At 37.3% G+C, this 19,408-nt stretch overlaps 2 protein-coding genes across 2 annotated transcripts in view; both read right to left on the minus strand.

Annotated features, from left to right (window-relative positions):
* LOC107769986 (myb-related protein MYBAS1-like) overlaps positions 1-926 on the minus strand; it is a 1,583-nt gene extending 657 nt beyond the window's left edge. Inside the window, exons 1-3 of the mRNA XM_016589240.2 lie at positions 812-926; positions 373-502; positions 140-240 (exon numbers count right to left, since the gene is read on the minus strand). Of these exons, the coding sequence (XP_016444726.2) occupies positions 140-240; positions 373-502; positions 812-926 (346 nt within the window). The remainder of the gene's footprint in view (positions 1-139; positions 241-372; positions 503-811) is intronic.
* Positions 927-2,911: 1,985 nt separating this feature from the next.
* Positions 2,912-17,840, minus strand: LOC107769984 (serine/threonine protein phosphatase 2A 57 kDa regulatory subunit B' beta isoform). The gene is made up of 2 exons (XM_016589238.2): positions 16,236-17,840; positions 2,912-3,518 (listed from the first exon to the last, which is right to left on the minus strand). The coding sequence occupies exons 1-2, from the start codon at positions 17,412-17,414 to the stop codon at positions 3,216-3,218; spliced, it is 1,482 nt and encodes a 493-aa protein (XP_016444724.1). The 5' UTR covers positions 17,415-17,840; the 3' UTR covers positions 2,912-3,215.
* Between the last annotated feature and the right edge of the window lie 1,568 nt (positions 17,841-19,408).

The following is a 19,408-nucleotide window of genomic DNA, read 5'->3' on the forward strand; positions in this document are numbered from 1 at the left end:
TTAGTGGTTAATTTCACGGCTCGAACCCCTGACCTATAGGTCACACGAAAACAACTTTACCGTTACTCCATGGCTCTCTTTCAAGATACAACTAAGGAATATAAATAATAATGTGATAATTTTTAATCTTGAATTGTACCTTGTTCATAAATCATTGTTTTCTTTCTTAAATGACTTCTCCAATAATTCTTTATTTCATTATCAGTTCTTCCTGGCAATTGCTTAACAATCTTTGACCACCTGTAATATGTTAAAAACACTAAATTTAATAATCAAAGTGAAATAGAACAAGGGCATCATATATTACTAGTATAAAGCATTTTTACAACTTTTTTCTTTAACATGAAATATAAAAGAAGGAAGATTATTTACTTGTTTCCAAACTGTTTCTGAAGTTGAACAATTAAACGTTCTTCATCTTCAGTAATATGTCCATGTTTTAAATTAGGTCTAAGGTAATTCATCCATCGCAATCTGCAGCTTTTTCCACTCCTCCTTAGCCCTGCATGCAACCAAATTTTGTACACAAGTTAAAATATAACGCTTTTTATCAGTTTCAAGTATTACATTCCTCATAGTTGAATTGGATGAAAGGCGGACGCAAGGCAGTTTCATCCATCGAGTTAAACTTAATCCATTATTTTTTACACGACATATACAAATATGTGAACAAAATTACTAAAATTTGAATAAATACTAAGTTTTGAATTCATAATTAGAAAAGTGCGACGAATTGATCAGTATAAGAACATAAACATTGAATCAATCAAATATAAATCTTGAATTCGCCTCTGAGCTGAATCATATATACCTGAAGCCTTTGCTAAGGCATCCCAACGACGTTCACCTAAAATGGCAACAATAGATGCCAGTCTCTCGTCTTCCTCTTCGAACCAAGGTCCCTTTCGTAGTTTTTCTTGTTGCATGGTTAGTTGCAATTGGAAAGCCATGTATTATATGCTATGGTTGTAGAAACTTGAGAAAGTGACACTCCTTATATAGTAAACAAAATTAGGTAATTTGCATATGACAAAAATTGGGGGGTATAAACTAACTAGAAGATCCAACCTGGCAAAGTAGGTGGATAACACTAGTTTGTGGAAACACCACCATTGGCTTAGATACATTCATCCTCTTGTATACAGTCAGACATCGTTATAACAACATTCCCTATATAATAGTCATTCACTATAAAAGACAAATTTTTCTTAAAATCGATTTTTATGTTATGTTATAGTATATGTCCGCACTTCACTATAGCAGCAAAAATATATCGGAATAAATGAGAGGTTGTTATAGAGAGGTTTGGCTGTATATGTGTATTATATACATATAATATTCATATTGTATATGCTGTTTGACTAGCGAATGCAATTAATCTCTACCGACTGACTAATTTTGTATTTTTCCCTTTAATATTTCAGTTTCAATTTTGATACCTAATTGAGTTCTATCTCCCTTTATTGCATCACTAGTTTTGGTATAGTACCCCAAAGGTTCTGTTATAGAACTCCTTAATACCATATAGTTTGTATAAAGAATTTGTCTTATTTCATTAAAATAATGTGGAAACTTGAACTTTGAATATGCATGCGGTCACATTGTAAAGAAAACACAAAGATAAGCATATATAATTAATGCTTTAGTGCATAAGCAGAAATCCAAAAGATGTATATGCCCAAATCTTTCCTCAAAGCTTTCAGTGGGGGCATCTCAATTCTTAATGTTTGCAGCCTTTTTTGAGTTAGACACATGGACAAGTTGAAACTTAGCACTATTGTGAAAGCCTAATTCATTAGGACATCAATGTCCCTCGCTCGGAGGACGTCGAGAATTAAGATTGTAGATTAGGAGGTAATCGATAGTTCTTCTATCTTCTTTTCATTCATGTAGTCGAAGTAGTAGTCTCGTATTTCTTTGTTTTAGATTTCTATTACTACTTGTTGTGTCTTTTGTTTCGGTTTTCCTATTATCTCGTTGTTGCTACTGCTTCTCTTCCATGGCTTCTTCACTTCAATATTTCCTTTTCACACTGCCGGGATTTTGTTTTCCTTGAGCTGAGGGTCTATCCAAAACAACCTCTCTGCCTTCACAAAGCAGGGGTAAGCTTCGCGTACACACTACCCTTCCGAGGCCCACTTGTGAGATTACATTGTAGATTATTCTGCATGAATCTTGTTGTTCTTATTAGAGACTTGTATGTCTGAATAATAACAAATGTGAAATTTGGGTAACTCCTAATTTACTCCATCAGACAAATTATTTAATATTAGAAAATAATGAATCTAAATAATTCACATAATCAATGTGATTACAGCTGAAACTTTAATCAATGAATCAACCTAGAGCTAACAGGCCTCTTCCACAACTTTGTGAAGACAAGTCTACCCCCAATTTACCACAATTGAAGATAAAATAATACATTCTCAACTTTGGTATCAGTACACTAATGCTTCAGAAAAGAAATCCCCCCCCCCAAAAAAAAGAAAAATTACCTGAAGAAGGAAATTTTACCTAACCAGGCTAATTTTCTGAAGATTATCTTGAAACAAGTATTGTAATTGAACAAGGAGGAGGTTCTCTTTTATAACACTTTCAAGAACAACTAAATGAATTGAACTTCCTACCTATCAAATCCAAGATAATAATCCAGTAATTGTACAGAATAAAAGAGGGGGGAAAAGGGGATCCACTTCTTTCCAGAAAAGGAAAAACAAATATGTTCAGAATTTTAAGAACAAGAGACAGAATTGTTCCTTTTGCAAACATTATCTGGAGTATGTACTTTTTTTCTTTGGGTTTTGCCCACTCCCTCCAGATTACTACTTTCCAATGCCATTGTCTACGGGTAAGACGTGTAAAACTGTAAAATAACTGTATAATTATGTAACCTCTTGCTCGAGAGAGTTCATTGCAAAAATAGAAATTTCTCTTAGAGGAAAATTATAAAACAAATTACAAAAGATACTTCCACAAACCATTCTTGAGCTGCAGCACACGACTAATGGTTATCAAATACATACTTCAGTTACACCCTGCTGCATTGCCTGTCATCATCTTCAACGATTCGGCATATTGAATACAAAAGAACAAAAACAGGAGAAACATGAATACCACTATAACAAGAAGAGCATGGTTGATGCATGCGTCCAGTTTTGAATTTGGTGTGTCTAATCCTGCATTTAATGGATCAGGAATGGCAATCGACATGCCCTTTACCCTCCTTGTGAGGCAGCAGCTGCTAATCTCAGCCATCTTAACTCTCGCTGCTTTTCCAGCTCAGTGGCTCGAGCTGCTTTCTCGGCATACTGTTTCTGGCAATCTTCGAACAGTTCAGCATCCATTTCCAGGAACATTTTGCGGACATTTACAGTCAGCCCATGGACAGCCTGATTCCAATGACTTCTTATATTCTTTTCCAGAGCCTCGAAAATTATTGGTAAAATGACATTCCGATTCTGGGCAATCAGACCCACAATGTGCTCATTATTCCATAAAAATAAGGCTCGTTCTGCAACCTGAAACATAAATTTACTTCAGAGACACCTAAAAGAGATTCAAACTGCTTTTTCATAGTCCTGAGGGTCCTCCTCAGTACTGAAACAACCTCGGGATCAATCTGTATCCTGCCTTACTACAAAAACATCTTTCAACATAAAGATGCGCATATAAACAATTAAGCATAAACACATCTTTATCACCACATATTTCATTGGCAGCAAAGAATTTCAAGCCTATACATGCACATGGTTCTGCTATCCACTCTCTGTGTACTATTCGAGGTAGCCGGATCACAGCAATCTTGAATCTCAGACAAATGCTCTTAAATAAAATTAGATAGAAGGTGTCCAAAATGGTCAATGGTGGCATTATTACACAGAAAAGCTCCATCTCTAACTACTACTGGTTGAATTTAAAACTACTTTTTATAGCACTGATATCGGGCCAGCTTCGGTGCACCTCGACAAAATGGTCACCGCTAGCACATGTACCTAGTAACTCTATCCACCAAGGCAGCTTAGATAGATGAGAAGAATTATCCTACTGTTGCCTCTGCTAGAATTCGAACCATAATTCCCAGTCACTGAGAGCTCGGAATGTAACTTTTCAGGTAGACAAATGAAAAAAGACAGCTGATATCCGAAGGTTAAATGAAGAAAGGACAAGTCAAATCTGTTATTAGCAGTTCCACTTCTAAGGAAAAGAAAAAATATAAAATTCTGAGACTGGGATTGAAATAAAGTTCCAAGATGTGACTGAGCCTATATAAGCTCTAATTGCCCACAGAGCTTTCTCTCAACCAGAGGCATTCAGAGGAAAGAAAATTCAACAAACTGGTATTCAGGAAACAAAGCCATGTCCACACTCAAAAACAAAACAAGAAGTGTTCGAGGCATTACCATTCATCTTAAGGCCTTAAAACTCTAGTTTAACAATATTCACATCTCCTTAAGGCTTAGATCACAGTTGCTCCCCATGCTCCAAACACTATCTTCAATCCTATAGCTATTATTTTCATTTCCATCTCTTTTTTTACACTTTAAGGTGAACCTCATAATTATTTAGAAAGTATTCACAAGCATAATAAGGTGTATGTAGAACATACAGAAATATAGCACACACTATTATCAGCGAAGATGGTAGTACGCCATTTTCCAGTATATGGCATTTCATACAGATACATTTGTTTATGGAAAACAAATTAATCTGTTTAAAGAGAAAAAAGAATCCATACGACAGAACAAGATGCCCTCACTGCCTCAAGTAACACAATAAGAGGATAAAAAACAAAAAGATACTCTGGACAAGGAATGTGTGTCACTCCCTTCGAAGACAGAAGATCGACTAACGGTATCAGAAACAATCTTTTTCTAGAGCCATTGCTAAACAAAGATTTTATTGTCCGTATCATTACTGGAAGCGTGATCTCGACTAGAAGACTATCTGTGAATATGCCAATACACCATGCAATAGAAAGCGTAGCACTCCTTTCTAGGACCTTAAGGGCCACGAATTTAATGCACAAGTACTCGCTCAAGCTGCTGGATGAGTCATGACACATCTTCAAATGATTACAAAAAATTATCCTCCATGAACTCCGACCAAAAGGTCAAAACATAGGAAAACATACATGGGATCCTTGCTACATTTGCAATTATCTAAGTTCCTCGGACACGGGTGCGGATCTAGAGGTCGGATCCTTCGAAATGTAAATTCTAAGATTTGGGGATACGGATCCTAGTACGGATACGGGTGCGGGGATCCAGCTAAAAATAATTCAAAAAATTAAAAATATAAAATTATCTCTAAATTATGAGAAATTTTGTGGAATACTTACGTATAGCTTGTAAAGTGTGGATTTCTTTTTTTATTCTCAAGTTGTAGACAAGTAAATGATTGATTTCCTAGATAAAGTATGTTATTTTCTTCAAATTTACCCTAGTTTTGGTTCTGATTTCAAGAATCAAATTGAATCTCGTCTCGAATTTTTTCGTCCGTCGTGGTCAAAGTACCCAAAATTGTTTGACCAGATCCAGTATGGATCTCATACCCACACCCATACTAGTGTCGTGTCGACACGGGTACGGCGCCTAAACTGTCGTGTCGGAGTAACTTAGGCAATTATACAAAAGCTATGAGAAATAGCAGACTACACCTGCTAACTTACAGCAAGTCACAGGCTTAAGTCTATGATGAATGGAGACCATGTGAAAGCTTTACTTTGGAAGCAACCGTAACTTAGACTGACAAACACCTATACTGACCCTTAAGCTGAACCAAATAAAAGAAGCAAGATTTACAAACATAGAAACTTGGGGCTTCATACAGGGCTTGAATTATCCATTTAAGTGCTGAAAAAGACCTGAATTAGGATAATTGTAAAACTAGAGTTTTGGAGTCTCTATGCCATCATTTTTTTTTAGGTTTCCCACCCGGTGTCCGGTACCCAAATGGGACTCGACTAATCCAGAATTGCACCGTGTAAGGCACATTAGAGGAGGAAGCGCTCCCTACCAGGATATTTTTCATTCCCAAGGCTCGACACCAAACCTATGGTTAAGAGTGAAGGGATTTATCTCACTACAACCCTTGGTGGTGTCTGTATGCCATCTTGAAAGCTCTTTTAAATAGCATAAGCTCTATGTCATTTGCAATTATACAAAAGCTATGAGAAATAGCAGCACTATACCTGCTAACTTATAGAAAGTCACAGGCTTAAGTCCATTATGAATGGAGACCATGTGAAAGCTTTACTATGGAAGGAACCTTACTTTCCTGAAAAAAGGATACAGATAAACACCTATAATGACCCTTAGGCTGAACCAAATAAGAGAAGCAAGATTTACAAACATAGAAACTTGGGGCTTCAAACAAAGTTTGACTTATCCAGCCTGAATTAGGATGATTTTCATAAATCGCTTACTCTTTCTGTATGATTTGGAGTCTCTATGCCATCTTTTCATTATTTTGGTTTCCCACCCAATGTTCGGTACCTACCATCGGGGTCCAGACTAATCCGGATCCATGCCGCATAAGACCCATTAAAGGGGGAAGCGCTCCCTAACGGGATTGTTTATTCCCAGGGCTCAACTCGAGATCTCTGGTTAAGGGTTGAGGGATCCTATCTATCCCATAACATAAGCTTACTCCAAAATCTGCCCCCACCCCCACCTCCCTCCACTCAGGAGTTTGGGAAGGTCCAAGAGAATAAAGTGTTGCGCCCATTCTTTTCTTTCATAACGGGACCAAGCGTGTCAAGATATGTAGACAACTTGAGATCACGAGTAGAATCTAAAAGGATAAGAAGATCATCTGGCACGGTACAATCTAGATTAAAGGAATTCTTTCTATAGAATCACCTATTTATGCTAATAACACCAACTGAAACTATAATATTGGAAAGTAAAAGTTAATGGATAGATGGGTAACTAAACTCCCAACACTGGCCAAACTTAGGATCATTGAAACTGGCTTAATGCAAACTCATATTGCATCAACACGTCGAGACAATGCATCCCCTCCTTTTACCAAGCCAAAGGTCCCCTTTAAACTGATGAGACTACTTTCTGTCTCCTCTCTTACTAAATTCAAAAGAGAGAAGAGAGAGGGGCCAAAGGAAAAATAATGGAGGAAAAGAACTTGCAGGCCACTTTCTTTTGACAAACTTTAGCTTAATAACCTTGAAGCATTGCTAACCGAAATTCTTCAGTTCAACAATTCAATATATGGAAAAGAAGATAGATTAAATGGTTTCTACTAGACTACTAATCTCTGCGCTAAAAAGCAATGAATTAGCAGGCAACCTATCATCTTCATTGCCAACAAACTCTTTATAAAAAAGATATTTGAGTATTACTTAATTTTCCACAACCTCCTTCCTTGCCAGAGCTTTTATTTCTGTAACTTAAATTTTGAACTCTTTCTAACTTCATGATCTCACTCATACCCACACTATTTCTGTGTAACTGGAGTCTCTAGCATATCTGACAACAGCAAGCAACATATTGTCCTGCAACTAAAAGAATGAACCTTCACATTCAAGAGTAGATGAAGAATTTGCACCAACCAAAAGTGGTGAAAGAGCAACAACTCCATAGACTTTTTCTTTTGTGGGTAAAGATGGTAAACAAGATCTTACTATGCAATGAAGTGCTTTCAGTGCTTTGACTCCAACGGCTAAGGAAATAAGTAGTTCAATCTCTTACTCCGTCTTCAGTTTTCAGTTGGGCAATATATCCGTCAAAAGCAGGAATCTACTTATGACCAAACACAAGAATTAAGCTAAGAAAACTGTTATGCTCACACTCAAAAAACAACGATAAGTGAACTTTTTTATATTGGAATATTGTTGGCATTAAGATGGTTCCATGTTTTCTTTATGACAATAGCTACGAAAAGAGTATGACTACAGTGGTGATAAATTCCTATTTGTGAGAGTAAGATAAATTATCTGGACAACCTAAAAGGCACACCAAGATAGTTAATTTGAGATAAGCATAGTATGTCTAATCATAGGAGATGATAATCTACTAGGTGATGTGATGGGACCTCTCAATAGGAGGGTACTTGGTTTTGATAAAATAAATAGCATAGCAATATAATACAGAAGCAAAAATAAAGAGTAGATCAAATCAAGGATAGGAGGTGACTCTAAGAAGAAGAAAAAAACTGTAATGATTAGGGAATTGGAGAGGAAGCTTAATTGTTTCAGGATTTGGGAACCGACTAAAAAAAAGGTTCTTTCAGGATATGGGAGGTTTCAAGGCCCGTTTATCGGACCTGATTCAATGAGATGGTCCTTAATGCATAGTTGACAGAAGTTCCTGGCTACATCATTAACTTCTTTCTTTTTCTGGCCATGATAAATGATATGGAGTTCTGCTCCATAAAAAGTAGCACACATTCGTTGGTCAATCGATTGTGAAGCTGTTTCGACCCAGCATAATTTGCAGTGAAGGGGGATGAACATCTCTACAATAGATTTTTTTTATAACCGTGGTGTCTCAGTCCGCTTGTGCGCACCTCGACTAATTCCACGGGATACCTGCTACCTCCCACCTACAATAGGTACCAGGTAACTCTGTGCACCTCTACGATAGATGTTTAATGTGAGAAAGGGATGCAGAAGACACCAATTATCTCTTTCTGCACTGCCTGTTGTTTCCCAAATACGGAATCAGTTCTTTGCATCCTTGGAATTAAACGGGTCATGCCAAAACTCTCCAGAGTTATTGTTATGCTGGACAAGGGGCGTACCAACAGTACAAGAAGGACATGGAACACCATCCCTACCTGTGGTTGGTGGGTGGTCTGGAAGGATAAGAATAAAGATGATTTGAAAGGAAAAGGAAAAAAGATGCTTTGAAAGCATATTACTTAGATTTTAATTCTGGGCTCAAATTCAAAGGTATTCTCTCTAGGATTTTGGTGCAGATGAAAAATGTTTATGATGTTCACAATCTGATCGAGTTCCTCAGTTCCTTCCAGGATTAGACAGGTTGATCAAGCAGTTGAGCTTTTTCTAATCTTATACAGTAAATAGCTAGTGCTGCCTATGCATTATAGTCTTATTTATATATCAAAAAAATTACAAGGCAGCAACTGGGACCACTAATCACATTTAAGTGTGAGAATTTAATATCCTGTTGTGGGTTCCTTATAAAACGATGTACAAGAAGAACTCAAGGAAAACTGCTTATGTGAAATCCTAATCACTTTAAAGAAAGTTGAATTTGCTTCAACTAAATTTATAGTCCTTCCTCCATCTCTTCTGAACAAGGTTGACGCCAAGGGATTAAAGTTATAACCATTAAATATCGAAGTATTCATAAGGGTTGATGAGACTAAAGCAACTTTCAGATTTAGGGGCTTCACAGAATTCTAACAGGAAGTTGTCTACACGTATGACGTAACTAAGGTAAATTTGGAAGGATAAAAGGAGAAAAGTGAGTCAGTTAATGCAAATGCACCTATAAGAAGCCCGGTACCTTAATGCCGCAGGTACACTTGCTATGGAGAATGATGGCTGTGAGAAGGCACGGGAGAAAATATGTTATTGATATATTGAATGAATGAATAATACTACACAAGAGGTCCTTATTTATAGCTATACTATACAAGGACATACTACTCCTCTACCAATGTGGGACAATACTACACTATATACATGCTGTAAATTAACACTCCCCCTCAAGCCGGTGCATACAAATCATATGTACCGAGCTTGTTACATATATAACTAATACGAGGACCAGTGAGAGACTTGGTGAAGATATCTGCAAGTTGATCATTTGACCTCACAAACTTTGTAGCAATCTCTCCTGAAAGTATCTTTTCTCTGACGAAGTGACAATCAATCTCAATGTGTTTAGTTCTCTCATGGAACACCGGATTTGATGCAATATGAAGGGCAGCTTGATTATCGCACACAAGTTCCATCCGACTGATTTCACCAAATTTCAACTCCTTGAGCAATTGTTTGGTCCAGACTAGCTCACATGTTGCCATAGCCATTGCTCGATATTTACCGAGCTTGTAAATTAACACTCCCCCTCAAGCCGGTGCATACAAATCATATGTACCGAGCTTGTTACATATATAACTAATACGAGGACCAGTGAGAGACTTGGTGAAGATATCTGCAAGTTGATCATTTGACCTCACAAACTTTGTAGCAATCTCTCCTGAAAGTATCTTTTCTCTGACGAAGTGACAATCAATCTCAATGTGTTTAGTTCTCTCATGGAACACCGGATTTGATGCAATATGAAGGGCAGCTTGATTATCGCACACAAGTTCCATCCGACTGATTTCACCAAATTTCAACTCCTTGAGCAATTGTTTGGTCCAGACTAGCTCACATGTTGCCATAGCCATTGCTCGATATTCTGCTTCTGCACTAGACCGAGCAACTACATTCTGTTTCTTGCTCTTCCAGGACACCAAATTTCCTCCTACTAAAACACAATATCCAGACGTAGAACGTCTATCAGAAGGTGATCCTGCCCAATCAGCATCTGAGTATCCAATGATCTGCTCATGACCTTGATCCTCAAAGAGTAACCCTTTGCCTGGAGCCGATTTTATATATCGAATAATGCGGACAACTGCATCCCAATGACTATCACAGGGAGAATTCATAAACTGACTTACCACACTCACAGGATAGGAAATGTCGGGTCTAGTCACTGTGAGATAATTTAATTTTCCAACCAGCCGCCTATAGCTTGCAGGATCACTAAGCGGCTCCCCCTGTCCTGGCATAAGTTTAGAATTCGGATCCATCGGAGTGTCAACAGGTCTGCAACCTATCATCCCCGTCTCCTCAAGAATGTCTAAAGCATATTTTCTTTGAGAAATAACAATACCTGAGCTAGACTGGGCAACCTCAATACCCAGAAAGTACTTCAATCTGCCTAGATCCTTAGTTTGGAAGTGCTGGAAGAGATGCTGTTTCAGGTTGGTAATACCATCCTGATCATTGCCAGTAATAACAATATCATCAACATAGACTACCAGATAAATACAGAGACTTGAAGCAGAGTGCCGATAAAACACAGAGTGATCAGCTTCACTACGAATCATGCCAAACTCCTGGATAACCGTGCTGAACTTACCAAACCAGGCTCGAGGAGACTGCTTTAGACCATAAAGTGACCGACGCAAGCGACATACAAGGCCACGAGACTCCCCCTGAGCAACAAAACCAGGTGGTTGCTCCATATAAACCTCATCCTCAAGATCACCGTGAAGAAAGGCATTTTTAATGTCCAGCTGATAGAGGGGCCAATGACGAACCGCAACCATGGATAGAAAAAGGCGGACTGAAGCCACTTTAGCCACGGGAGAGAAGGTATCACTGTAATCGAGCCCAAATATCTGAGTATATCCTTTGGCAACAAGACGGGCCTTAAGTCGATCAATCTGTCCATCGGGACCAACTTTGACTGCATAAACCCAACGACAACCAACAGTAGATTTACCTGAGGGAAGAGGAACAAGCTCCCAAGTACCACTTGTATGTAAAGCAGACATCTCGTCACTCATAGCCTGGCGCCATCCTGGATGAGACAACGCTTCACCTATAGACTTAGGGATGGAAACTGAGGACAAAGAAGATATAAAAGCATAATGGGGAGATGACAGACGATGATAGCTCAAACCGACATAATGAGGATTAGGGTTAAGTGTGGTCCTTATACCTTTCCGAAGTGCAATCGGTGTACTAGGAGCAGGGTCCGCAGCAGGAGCAGGGTCAGGTGCAGGACGAGAACCAGTTGGGCCTGATGGAGGACGCAAACGACGATGATAAGTCAAAAGTGGTGTTCCTGTGGCCGGGGAACTAGGGGGAACAACACTAGACTCCTCAACGGTTGGTATGGATGAAAACTCTGTGGTCGAAGGTGAAGGAGGAGCTATAGTAAACTCCTCAAAGGTCGGTATAGGTAAGACCTCAGATATATCATGGTGGTCAGCAGAGGTAAAGAAAGGTTTAGACTCAAAAAATGTGACGTCAGCTGACATAAGGTACCTACGAAGATCTGGAGAATAACAACGATATCCCTTCTGAACACGAGAATAACCAAGGAAGACACACTTGAGAACACGGGGAGCTAACTTATCTTTCCCAGAGGCTAAGTTATGAACAAAACACGTGCTCCCAAAAACACGAGGTGGAAGAGAGTATAAGGGTGACTGGGGAAACAAAACTGAATGCGGAACATGATTCTTGATGGGAGATGAAGGCATCCGATTAATCAAATAACAAGCTGTGAAAACTGCATCGCCCCAAAAACGCAACGGAACACGAGATTCAATTAGAAGTGTGCGAGCAGTCTCAATAAGGTGCCTATTCTTTCTCTCAGCAACCCCATTTTGCTGAGGGGTATAAGGACAAGATGTCTGATGAATAATTCCCTGAGAAGTCATAAATTGTTGAAATTGAGAAGATAAATATTCTAAGGCATTATCACTGCGAAAAATGCGAATAGAAACACCAAATTGGTTTTTGATTTCAGCACAGAAACTCTGGAATATAGAAAACAACTCAGAACGATCTTTCATTAAGAAAAGCCAAGTACATCTTGAATAATCATCAATGAAACTGACAAAGTAACGAAATCCCAAGGATGAACTGACTCTACTAGGACCCCATATATCAGAATGAACTAAGGAGAAGACAGACTCTGCATGACTCTCAACACTACGCGAAAAGGAGGCTCGGGTATGTTTTCCAAGTTGACACGACTCACAATCTAATGTAGACAAACTAGATAAACTAGGCACCATCTTCTGAAGTTTGGATAAACTCGGATGTCCTAAACGTCTGTGGATTAGATCTGGAGGATCTGTAACTAGACATGTTGTGGAAGGACTGAGTGAGTTAAGGTAGTAAAGGCCTTCTGATTCACGTCCTGTACCAATTGTCTGTCCCGTACTGCGGTCCTGCATAATAAAAGAATCGTCAATAAAGTATATACCACAATGGAGGGCACGAGTCAAACGACTAACAGATGCAAGACTAAAAGGACAGCCAGGGACATAAAGAACGGAATCTAGGGTGATAGAAGACAAGGGATTAGCTTGTCCAACTCCTTTTGCCTTAGTTTGACATCCATTGGCTAAAGTAACAGTGGGAAGAGACTGTGAATATACAATATTTGACAAAAGTGATATATTACCGGAGATGTGATCAGAAGCGCCGGAGTCCATAACCCATGGGCCAAGAGTGCTAGACTGGGAAACACAAGCAAAAGAATTACCAGAAACAGAAGTATCAGTCTGAGCAACTGAGGCTACTTGTGGAGATGTCTGCTTACTTGCTCGATACTGAAGGAGCTCATTATATTTCTTTAGATAAAGAAAATCCTTGGTTACCTGGAGTCTCGGTCTGAGCAATGTAAGCATTTTTGGGTGGACGACCATGTAAGGAATAACACATTTCACGAGTGTGCCCAAGTTTGTGACAATAAGAACACTTGGGTCTAGATCTTCCAAAACGACCTCCTCCTCGTCTATGCTCCATAGTTTGAGATGCCCGAACATCCATTGTCTGGGATGCAAGAACAGAGGAATCAAGTATCTGTGATGAGCTCACTGGAGGACTTGGTGCTGCAGCAAGGCGGAGTAATCAAGAGAATAATTCATCAACTGTCGGGACAGACGGACTAGCCAAAATCTGGTCGCGTACCGAATCAAGATCATTAGGAAGTCCAGCGAGGGTAAGAACGAGAAACATCTTCTGTCGCTGCTCTTGTTGTTTTTCCACACTAGCCGAAACTGGCATCAACTTCTCAAATTCCTCCATGACTGCCTGTACTTGACCCAAGTAAGTGGACATATCCAATTCCTGCTTCTTTAAGTTTGTCATCCGTGATATCACATCATAGAAGCGAGATATGTCATTAGTGTATAAGGTGCATGCCTTTGCCCAAACCAAATAATATGTCTGGAATGGACGAAACAAGGGCATCAACTTGGAATCAATAGATCGCCACAAGATGCTACATAGCTGAGCATCGATTTTTGCCCAAAGTGCTATTGCCTATTCATCTCCATCGCTAGACTGTTTGATTAGATGATCTTGAATACCTTGACCTCTACACCATAACTCGACAGATGAAGCCCAAGCTAAGTAGTTTGAACCTCCCATTAAAGGTTCCGAGGTAATAATAGCACTAGAATTTCCAGAACTCATGTTTCTAGACCCAAAAGCATCAAATCCCAAAGACATTGTTGCAAATTATTACAAATAGGAGAAAGAATCAACTGTAATCCACTGAAACAGTGTATGGAAACACAGAAACAGAATACTGAAAACTGTAGCTGCCGGAATCTACTGTAGCTGTCGGAATAGTACTGTAGCTACCGGAAAAAACTCAAAGTTGTCGGAATGAAATGAAAACAGTAGGGATAGGATCGGAATTACCAGGCGACCCAACTGTTCTGAAGGAAGATTTTCAAAAAATGGCCGGAAGTGGTCGTACGCGCCGGCGCGTGAGCTCACACGCGTGAGATTCTGGTGACGCGTGGAGGCGCGTGAGGCTGCTTCTGCCGGAGTTGTTCACTGGGGTTTGGCCGCTGGACAGTGACGACTCTTGTGGTAGTGTTGGATTTTGCACAACACTGACAGAAATGAAGCAGATAGAAAACAACCTTAAAAAATACTGATTTCTCTTTCCCGGAATCGCTGGAATTTATGCACAGCGATAAGTCTCTCACAATTGCTCTGATACCATGTGAGAAGGCACGGGAGAAAATATGTTATTGATATATTGAATGAATGAATAATACTACACAAGAGGTCCTTATTTATAGCTATACTATACAAGGACATACTACTCCTCTACCAATGTGGGACAATACTACACTATATACATGCTGTAAATTAACAATGGCCAAGTGAAAGTTCTATGTTTGGATAGCTATGATAAGTATAAAATAGCCAAAGGAAGACAGTGAACTGCAAGTGGTAATAAAGTATTCAAACAAACTTCCATACACTTGCTACTGTCAATTGTATGACCCCCTACCCCTCCCCCTCCCCTTTATCTAGTAAGCATTGTCGATTGTACGCCCCTTAGTGCATGACAAAATGAGGATTAAGGCATTAAGGCTAGATGTAACAAGGACTATAGTTACCGGAAGCTAGAAAAGATAAAAAACAAAATTCCATCTATCTCACTCGGAGAATAAGACTATCGGTGAAGAAAAAAAAATGATACAAGAGACACTCCCTACCAATAAAAATTGCAATAAGCTCCACATATAACAGCATATAGTAACTTGAAACACACTCACAATAGAGAAATTGCCTACAAATATAAAAAAGGAAGTAGCTTATATTATAGTTACGCGTGAGATAGCAACTAACTTGAAAAGTTAGTAACTTTGGCAGGCAAAAGTTTTAATCTAAGAACCATCTTCTTCATTTTCTTTCACCAAGACTACACGTAGGCAGATGATCTTTTGAAAATGACACACCTAAAGACTGTTCTCAAAGGTTTGTCTAAAACGTGCTTAAGCCCTAAAGCTAGGTGCAAAACAAACTGGGCATTTCACCTCGCTTAGTCGACGCTTTACTACAGTCACCAAGGCACTAAGGCGTAAACTTCATCGCAAATAGACGTTGTTCTAAAGAGATGATGCAAAACAATAAAATTTCAATTAATTGTGCTATTTAAAATCCTTTGTCCATATAATTGCTATTTATGGTCATAATTATTGTTCTGGAATTTCATTTTTTTTCCCCTTCATTTGCGTCTTTATTAAAGTCCACGCCTTATTTGCGCTTTGCGTTTAAAGCTCCAACATACCTCATTGATTCTTCGTACCTTTCGCCTTCGATAAGGTTGCACCTAAAAGAGAAAATGAGAAAAGAAAGGAAAGGAACCACCTTTTGGTATCTTACCAATCAAAGACATAATATATAATCAAGAAATTATCTATTTTTCTAAAGTTAATATACTCTACAATGCAAATGTATCCAGCAACCGTTTCTCTTATAAAGTAAAAAATGTTGAGAAAAGCTCAGTACACAAGCGGTATACAAAAGTAGGGAATCCAGACAAAAGTATGATTCGACAATAGTACCAATCATCTGCATATCCACCAAGCAATAAAGGAAATTAAATTGAAAAAAAAGTCATAAAAGAGTTACTAAATGCATACACTAAATTAACAATCAAGGAATCAGGTAAATGGTGGCAATTAATGATTTTGAAGTTTCTCCTGACCTGAAAGTGCGGGCTGTTAAGGCAACGAGCAATCTGTCGAAAAAGAGGAACCATGCAGCGCTGAAATTCAGCAGCTTGCGTAGCTTCCAGCACTTCTTCGAGTTCCCCAAGAAAGAGAACTTCCTTTTGGCAATTAGTGACAGGCCAGTACTTCAACAAACCCCTTATAACTGTATCAGCCAACTTGTAATCCTTCTCCACAAACTGAACAATACAATACGACAACTGCTGATGATACATCGCAATCGGTTTCGGCTTGTGAAGCGGTATGAGAGCTCGAACAAGGAAAAGCTTATGTTCCTCTTTCATTGGCAACGCGAAACCATTTATAATACTCCCTAAAATCTCCAAAAGCTCACCTATCCCACTGTGCCTCTCCGTCTCATATATAAACCTATAAAATATATTATTAATCGCCTTCCTTATAAACGGCCTATGCACCATAAACTTCCCATATATCCGATGAAGTATCGTTTTCAAATACTCTCTCTCCCTAGGGTCCTCCGACTCAAACAAATCCAATAACTTCAACACGAACGAATGATCAATAAACCTCTTAGCCACCTTAGTATCAGTATCCGACGAAACTATATACCTCAATAACAACTCGTATACCAACTGTAAATGCGGCCAAGATGGCTCGAGATACTGTTCTTCCTCTTCAGGTTCCACATTTTCCGACCCTGTATTCTCATGGGACGCCGGAGGCAAGCAACGGAATATATTAACAGGTATCATTTTCTTCACCATTTCTTCTTGATTAGTTTCAGTTATTTTCATAGCCCCAGATTGAATGCAATCCACAAGTTCAACTAGGGTTTGTCGTTTAATCTCTTTTTCCCTAACGAATTTCATAGTATCGTTGAAATCAAATTGGTAGCAACAAACCTGAAGTTTCCGTAAGAACAAATTCTGCCGTTCAGCCATTGGCACATCCTTCAACAATGGAAGGTTCTCGATTGTTCCCGGCGCCGGAACTGGAGCCGCCACCGAAGTCATCACCGTCTGCTGCGTTGAATTGTTCATCATTCCGGCGCCAGTTCCGGTGCCTCTAGAAGCATGGTTCACCACCACATTGGATGTTGAAACCGACCCGGAGCTCCGATTACCCGACCCGAAATCCGACGGGTCCGATTTCGGCACCTTCTTGTGCCCTCGCTTTATAATCTTATTCAACATACTCCTTCCTTTTTCTCTCCTCCAATCAATATGGAAAAAAAATAACCCTAAATTTTTACGTTATTAACATATCAAACATGAAAATCAAAAACATATTCTCCTTTTTCTGAGATAAACAATAATTACGAGCACTTGATTTTTCTTTTTTGCAATGTGCTAATTATTAGTATTATTCTTTTTTTTTTTAAATGCGGATCTACAGAAAGAATCGTAGATGGAGGAGAAATTGAATAGGTGGATAGGAGGGGCGATTAAACGGCGGCTGAGGGAGGAAGGTGATCGGACGGAAATGGATATTCCGGCGATCAATCGGAGAGAATGGAGGGAGAGAGATGTAAATAGAGAGAATAAAGAGATATTTGAGAAGAAGAAGAAGAAGAGAGAGAAAGTGACAAAAGTGGAGATAATTTAAAATGGAGGGACTAAAGGAATGATTGCAAAATGTGCTTTCTTTTGTATTTACCTTTGATTTTTTTTCTTTGGTTTTATTTCCTTCTTTTTCATATATTTTTCCCATCAAAAGATTTATTAATTAGACCATATTTTCTTACCATTTTTTGCCTCGTGAGTAGTTATGTGAGTTCAAAACCAAGTTCAAAAAGAATTCTTTTTCATTTCTATATCTTCTATATATTATTAAAAGTAGAGAAAAAAATCTTCTGCTTAAGTCAAGTTGCAATCTAGAAAAAAACCACAAAGCATAAGTAGTTAATAATTAGTTATTAGTTATTATTTTTGAATTTAAATATTTATAAAATAATAAAATAAAATATTTTATAATAAAAACAAAAATTAAGAAGGAAATTAAAAGGAGAGGAAAAAGCCATATCTTTAAGCCAATTGGCAGCCTAGAAAAAAGCCACATGACATAAATAGTTAATAATTATTTATTATTTATTATTTTTGAATTTAAATATCTATAAAATAATAAAATAAAATATTTTATAATAAAAACGAAAATAAAAAAAAATTCATTCAAATAGGAGAGTAGTTTCAAGTTGGAGATTTAAAATTATTTTAAAATAAAAATAAAAATTACAAAAAAAAAAATTGCCAATTTAAAATTTCTTTGTTTTTTTAATAATTTGTTTTTTTTAAAAAGTTTATTCATTCACAATATATTATTGAGAGCAATAGAATAAAATATAATATTAAAAAATATGTATCTTCTATTACATTATAAAAAGAAAGTAGCATACAAAAATTTAAATCTTCTATATATTATTAAAAGGAGAGGAAAAAGCCCTCTGCTTAAGCCAAGTGGCAGCCTAGAAAAAAGTCACATGACATAAGTAGTTAATAATTAGTTATTGATTATTATTTGTGAATTTAAATATCTATAAAATAATATATTAATTTTTTTTACAATAAAAATAAAAAAAATTATCCATTCAAATTGGAAAGTAGTTTCAAGTTGAAAATTTTAAATTATTTTAAAATAAAAAACTAAAATTAGAAAAAATAAAAAAAATGCCAGTTTTAAATTTCTTTGTTTTTTCATAATTGTTTTTTAAAAGTTTATTTATTCAGAAAATATTATTAAGAATAATAGAATAAAAGATAAAATATGTTTCTTCTATTATGTTATAAAAACAAAATAGCATACAATAATTTAAATAAAGTACTATGCTAATAAAAGTTTTTATTAATAATGCAATAATACTAAATATTGGATAATATAATAAAGAAAAATGCAGAACAAAAAAGTTATTCGATGCTTATATAAGTCTCATTAATTTAATAGAGAGTTTTATTCATTAAATTTCAGATAATATTATTGAGAACAATAGGATAAAATTTAAAATAAAAAAAAAATATTTCAAGAGTAATAAAATATATATCTTCTATTATATTATAAAAAGAAAGTGGTAGACAAAAATATTAAACAAGCTAATATACTAATAAAAGTGCTTATTAGCAATGCATTAATACTAAATAAGTATTTGATAATATAATAAAGAAAAATACATAACAAAAAAGTTATTCAATGATTA

Source organism: Nicotiana tabacum, chromosome 2 (assembly GCF_000715075.1).
Source record: "Nicotiana tabacum cultivar K326 chromosome 2, ASM71507v2, whole genome shotgun sequence".
NCBI lineage: Eukaryota > Viridiplantae > Streptophyta > Magnoliopsida > Solanales > Solanaceae > Nicotiana > Nicotiana tabacum.

Coding starts and splice junctions, on each gene's coding strand:
- LOC107769984 (XM_016589238.2), bottom strand. CDS start 17,414: ATGTTGAATAAGATTATAAAGCGAGGGCACAAGAAGGTGCCGAAATCG. Junction 3,519..16,235: donor TTAACAGCCCGCACTTTCAG/GTCAGGAGAAAC, acceptor TTTATGTTTCAG/GTTGCAGAACGAGCCTTATT.